General features: G+C 32.8%; 1 protein-coding gene across 1 annotated transcript in view; it reads left to right on the top strand.

Moving 5' to 3' along the window:
• The window catches only part of LOC112016333 (SKP1-like protein 1B), a 2,146-nt gene extending 1,055 nt beyond the window's left edge, over positions 1 to 1,091 (top strand). The window contains exon 2 of the mRNA XM_065772261.1: positions 516 to 1,091. Coding sequence (XP_065628333.1) covers positions 516 to 689 — 174 coding nt within the window. The 3' untranslated portion in view covers positions 690 to 1,091. The remainder of the gene's footprint in view (positions 1 to 515) is intronic.
• Positions 1,092 to 6,921: the final 5,830 nt, after the last annotated feature.

Here is a 6,921-nt window from a genome sequence, read left to right as displayed (position 1 = left end):
ATGAATTTAAAATAAACATTTAGAGGTTGAAGCTCTGTAATGTATTTTATCTTGTCGGATGTCATTTAATTACAAAAGATTGCTTGCTACAACGGGTAACAATTGTTGTTCAATAATGATACCAATTCTCATTGCTTTTAGTTTTATTTTGTTGGGTTATTTTTTGGGTGTTGAACACATTTTAGTTTCTCTTTCTCATGTGTTGCCTTTTCTCTGGATGGTTGACGAATTGTATTTAGAACCTTGAAGCTTAACTGATTACACTCATTGCTAGTTGCTATTTAGTCATGAATCTATGTGGTGTCAAGAAATAATTTTTTGTATATTATATGTTGTGTTGTGTTACAATTTGTGCTTTAGAATCTTTTTGGTCTTTGTTGAGTAATGCCCTTTGTAGGAAGTATATTGACTGGTTTCATGTATTTTCACTCTTATTATCATACATTATCTTTATCTTCTCTAATTTTTTATTCATTTTCTTAATTGGATTTGTGTTCCCTTTGTTCCAATTTCAGGCGGCCAACTATTTGAACGTTAAGGGGCTATTGGATTTAACTTGCCAGACTGTGGCAGACATGATAAAGGAAAAGACTCCAGAACAGATTCGTGCGATGTTCAATATTGTGAATGATTTCACTCCAGAAGAAGAAGAGGAGGTTCGAAGGGAGAATGCGTGGGCATTTGAGTGAAAGAAATAGAGTAGTTTCCCTTCTTTTCTATATATATTTTAGGTTTTTTTTTTTTTTTTTTTTTTTTTTTTAAGAGAAACCTATATTTTAGGAATGTTGATCTAGTGATAGGGTTCGGCTTTTTTTTTTGTCTCAAGCAGTAATAATAGGTTTTGACGAAGGAAGTTTATGTTGTTATGATTTTAATTAACCTTAAATACGTAGCTTAATTTACTTTGTGGTCAAAATGTGTTAAGATTACTTATCATAACAATGTAGGTTTTTTTGTTTGCTATTTTCATGGTCTTCTTGCTTTCCTATTAGCACATAGCTTGAAATTGTACTCGGCTGATCAGATGATGTGTATCTGCCAATTAAGTTATGCTGCTAAATATATGCTTAAGAGCTCATTTTGATGTCATCTTCTATTATTTGGCTTGCATGGCAATATCTTATATTTGTCATATGTATTATGCTGATCTAAATAAAATGAAATTTAATTTTGGGTGAGATATAATTTTATGTGATAATGTGGATGTGTCTTCTTTGCTTGTGAGTTTATGTCCCATACCACATAGCTTGGGTGACGCCATGTGTGATAATATTGATGGGTCTCCGCTTTGTAAGTTGATTGATGGAAATTTTATAAGTGTTTCTTTTCCAATTGTGAATTATCTTTTATTGCTTCATCCCCTTCGAGTCCATCTTGCCCAACTTGTTTGATTTTTGCATACACAAATCAACCTGAGCTGAGACATCATTTGATTGTCAAGGCTGGCAGCAAAATGTTAGATGTACAGAGATTTTATTAAAACGTTTTTCCCCCTGTTTTGATGATAACAAATTTAACTAAATCCGTCTACAAGTAAGTTTTAAAATATGTATTTGGTTGTTTGTTTGAGGCATTATTTTCCAGGACAAAATTCTTCTCCAAACCAGTTTGGAAGAAAGTTCGTCTAACCCAATACATTGAAAGATTATTAAACTTTGTTTTTTGTTAAATTTGATATCAACTTTTCAAGAGATGCATGATGCTAATGATTAAATGTGATGTATTCACTCAATTGACATTATATCCCGATTCCTTCGAACTTAACATAGACGATCAAACAAAACTTTCTTACGGAAGTTGATGCCCAATTTGAGCCCATTGTGATTCAAAATCTCATTCTTACATTCACTTACATTTATTATTGTTGATTGTAAGTTTCTTATCAACTAGTTGGAGTATCATCTGACTTGCCATGCCTATCGAGAAGGAAATCATTGTGCCAATTTCTTAAGACATGAATTCTTTTGTTTTGAATGCTACTTCCCCTTTATTTTGTTGTAGGTCAACTAGAGGCCAATGCATAAGAGGTGTTTGTTATCTTAGAATATTATCTACTTGACTTTCCCATATGTTCATTTTTTGTGACCTATCTTATTATTCAACAAACTACAGGAGTTTTAGAATATAGATCCCATACCATTGTGATGGTCTTCCCATTTTAATGTTCATCTAATAATCTTGTCTAGATTTTACTTCTATGCAGAAAAATAAATTGAGGTTTAAATCCTCCTCAAATAAACTCTTGTTTAGTTGTTTTCCACTTTTTAGAAGGATCAGGGTTATTAATCGTTGCAAATCATCTTCGTCTCTGAATCAGTTGTAAGAAAGCTGGAAAATTTGCTCTCAGCTTCCCGACCCCAGTACATGAAATATCTTAATAGTGCTGTGTGCTGCTAGGCCTACGCTGTACATAATTCACAAGAAAAAAAAAACAAAAACAAAAACAAAAACAAAACAAAACAAAAAAACAATCAAATGACATTGTTTTGATGGTACAACATATGTAACACTCAAAACGACATTGGTTTGAACACTGAAGAAGTCAAAAGCCATGTCTTTGTAGTCGGCTCATGTAAATAACATATTTGTCGCCAACCGTTTGTGATTGTAATCAAGAAGGAAAAGGAAAAAACAAGTGTGGAGATAAGGACTCTTATCTCACATTCATGGACATAAACAACATGAACATAGTTATCTAGAAAAAGTTTATAGACACAAAAAATTTCATAAAAAGTCATGGCAACAACCGTTCTAGTAATAATTGTAATGCTCAAAAAGAATTACTAATATTTGAGTTGCTAATGTAATTAAACCATTTAACTGAAAAGTGATAACCCATTTAATCTTATCCAAATTGTAATTTTCATTACTTAAACTCAATACCTACTACTACTAATCCTAATAAGGAAACTAAGTCCAACAGAATCATTGACAACCTACATGATGCAAATAGCTGTTTTAAAATTCAGAGGACATGGTTCTGCACAAAATTCTGTCATGAGATTGTTTCTCTCTAACTCCATAATCCAAAGTTTCTCTTCAAATTTGTTCATAATCTTCTTTTTTTCTTTTTTCTTTTTTTTTTTTTTTCTTTTTTTGGAAGTATTGGCTGATGTTTTCACAATAAGCTGATTATCAAAAAAAGGTTTTCACAATAAGCTTTGCAGCAAGTTTAGCATTATGTTCCTTTAATAACATGTGGAAAATTTTGTTAGGGTCATACAGATAGGCTTTGTAATTTTCAAAGAACTTTGTTGTCACAGGAAGCTATCACCAAAAAATAGTGACGATGACAATACCACAAGGAAAGCAAACCTTTTTGTGAAGAGAAGAAAGCACAGGTTTATATATTCAAGGATCCATGGTTGACATATTAGAGTATATAGGACTATTAATAACCTAAAATAACACATCTTAGATAATTAACTGGGCTAACGTTGACACTGAGGGTGACAATTCCCAACATTTCTTTTCTCATGTTTGGGCATTGACGTATTGACTATTGCGTAGTTAGCATAGAATCTTCTCTACCTAGTCCTAAGCAACTTGTAGCACACAATTGTCAAATATTAAGAGTGCTTCTGCAATCCACCAAGACCATTGGAATCCTCTCACTTCTAGCGTCTATGGTAATATTGAGGGCTTCAGTTTGTTGGTGCCTCTTGTGAGGAAGATTATTTTCAAAGAAAATAAAAGAAAAGTGTTTTTGGTTGAAATTTTATTTTACTTTTTTATAAAAAAAAATATGTATATCTTTTGGGGATGATGCAATGCATTTAGAGCAAATATTTTCATTTCAAGGGGGCAAGCTATCTTTCTGGAGTAATGATTATCACGTAGTACATCATCCATATACACTATATCTTACACATTGTAAATGTGGACATCTCACATTAAATTGTAGATGTAGCGTGTAAGGAGTGTACATTAATTAGCGTTTGAGAAAATTTATTGATCTTTTAGAACAAGTGTGATTACTTTTAGGCATTTTAGAAGTTCGTTAGATGTGCTCAATTGATTTAGATATATAGAAATTGGCTTAGCATAATATTTTAGCATGTGATAAATTCATTTACACATGTGCTTAAGAAATACTTAGTTACGCCAATCATATAACTAACTCTTTGTAGTATAAAACTATAAATAGCTATTCTATGACCTTTTAAAGAAAGTTACTGATAATTGAATGAGAATTTAGCATTCGTGAGTAGTGTTTGAAGTGAAGAATATCTCTCAAAAACAACAATGTCGTTGATACGTTTGAGGTGGAAGAGAGCATGGCAAAGGAGTTGCAGACAATAAAGAACATGATCGAAGACAACTACACCGACAGTGTGATCCCATTGCACAATGTCACAAGTGACATTCTTGAACTTGTCATCGAGGACTGCAAGAAGCATGTGGAGGCTGCTGAGTCCGAGTCTGAACCTTCTTATTCTTTGGCTTCCAAGCTCATCGACGATCCACTCAAGGCCTAGGATGTCAAATTCATCAAGGTCCACCAAGAAACACTCTTCAACCTCATTCTGGTATTTACAACTCTATTCCCTTTTTCCCTTTCATTCTGCTCTAACTTTTTTTCCCCTTGTTTTCTTTTACTATTCATACAGTTCTTTCTCTTTCTTTTCTTTTTTTCTTTCTTCTTCTTCCTTTCTCTGGGTGAGAAAGACTGAGTTTGAGTATTTGATTCTGGGTTATGTTTTGGTTAAAATGTTTTTGTTTTAATTGATTGATCAAATAAAACATTAGAGATTAAATTCTGTCATTTATATTTTACCTAGTTAGATGTCATTTTAATTGCAAAGGATTAACAATTGCAGTTTATAGTGATATTGGTTCTCATTTATTTTAGTTTTAATTTGTATAGTTATTTGTTGGGCATTGAACTAATTTAGTTTCATCATGAGAAAAGATGTTATTCTTTTCTCTTGATGGTTTACGAATTATACTTAGAACCATGAAGTTTAAATGATTACAGCCACGACTAATTGCTATGTAGTCATGCATTTGTTTATCAAAAATAATGTAGTCATGCATCAATGTGGTAAGACGTTGGTAAATCGATATCTGATATCTGGTTTTAGGGGATTATAAATCAGATATTCTTGTATTTCACATGTTATGTTGTATGTGAACTGTGGTTTAAGCTTTAGTATCTCTTTTGTGTTTCTGGTGTGCATGCCCTTTGAAGGATGTCGTGCTTATTGGTTTCATTTACTCTCACTCTTCTATGTAACATTACCATTATCTTTTTAATTTAGTATTGATCATCTTACTTGGGGGATGGATGAAATATTTTTCCAATTTTGAGGCGGCCAACTACCTGGTTATCAAGGGGCTGTTGGATCTGAACTGCCAAGCAGTAGCAGATATGATGGAGGGAAGCACCATAGATCAGATACGTAAGATTTTCCACATTGAGAATGATTTTCTTTTCTTTGCTAAGAAATAGGAATGTCAATACAATGATATGATTCCGGTTCTGTATGTTTCAAGTAGTAGTATTAGGTATGAGGGATGAGTTCAAGTGATTTGCTTTTAATCAATCTTAGTTTTAGCTTTGTGTGCAAAAGATGGGTCTAGCATGTTCTATTTGCTTGATGTTTTTGCTTGCATATAAGCACACAGCTTAAGAATAGTATTGGTACCATTTCAAAAGTTGTGATGCCTATAGACGCCTAATAGCTCAAAATTTTGATGACCTCTCTTATTACATGTTTATTAAGCTGATGTGATTATGATTACTTATTTTTAAGCAAGACTTAATTTAGTGTGATAATGTGGATGTGACTTCTTTGCCAATGCCACATACCTTAATTGATGAGGCATAAGTTCATTAGTTCAACAATGTTGATGGGTGTAATTCTTTGGAAGTTAAGAATGAAAATTTTATATTTGATTCTTTTTCAATTGTTAATTGGGATCAATTCATGTTTCATCCACTCTTGCCCAACTTGGTTACCTCTTGCACTCAAAATCAAGCTGTTTTGAGCTTTGTCCACTGCATTTTGCTGACCAAATCCAACGTATTCTTTGAGGGCCAAATTGTGTGGTGGTGGAATGGATTCACTATGGGGTTGTGATTGATTTGCTCAAGCACAAATGTTACAAGGTTAAATAGCTAATGGGGGAAGCTATTAGTCAGATTATATACACACATATAAAAACTAAACTATCACAAATTTAAAGCAGTGAAGATATGAGAAGTACTGTGAAAAGAAAAGGCTAATAGAGTATATATAAATATAATTGGAGAAATTATTAGGCTTAAATCAAATTGGCACAATTGTACTTCATAAACTAAGCACAATTGTACTGCATAAATGGGCGGTTAAAATAAAGCAAAATTAACAGATGGACTTTCAGCATGTCATTAAGCCCAGCAATGAAATATACTTACCGCATGGCAAAATGGTAAGATAAACACTAAGAGTAATCATGGCAACAGCATTAATAGTAAAAATTGCAACACTAAAAGATGAATTACTCATATTGACCAAAAGTAAGCTAGAGTCAATAAACCATATGTAGGAAATCTAGGCACATTACCTAAAACTGAAAAGTATTTAACCATTTAACCTATCCAAAAAGTTACTCCATAACCTAAGGAACCACACCTAATTAGTAATTAATACTCCTAATAAAAAGCTAATTGCATAAAGGACTTACTGACAATCAAAATTACGCAGAAGGCTTTTGTAAAGCTCGTTGGATGCCATAGCTGTGAAAAGCTTGGCATTAAGATTGTTTTTCTCTGCCTCCATGACCCTGCATTTTTCTTCAAACTCATGCAGAAGTTTTTGGAAGTATTCTGCTGATGAAGTTTCCACAATAAGCTTTGCAGCAAGCATAGCATTCTTGTCCATTAACTTGTTGCAAATTTCTTCAGACTCAAGCAAATGAGCTTTGTAACTCTCAGGG

The sequence above is a fragment of the Quercus suber genome, unplaced genomic scaffold (assembly GCF_002906115.3).
Source record: "Quercus suber isolate HL8 unplaced genomic scaffold, Cork oak 2.0 scaffold_56, whole genome shotgun sequence".
Classification (NCBI taxonomy): Eukaryota; Viridiplantae; Streptophyta; class Magnoliopsida; order Fagales; family Fagaceae; genus Quercus; species Quercus suber.
Note: the sequence above shows the minus strand (reverse complement) of the source record. Positions and strands in the feature narration are given on the sequence as shown.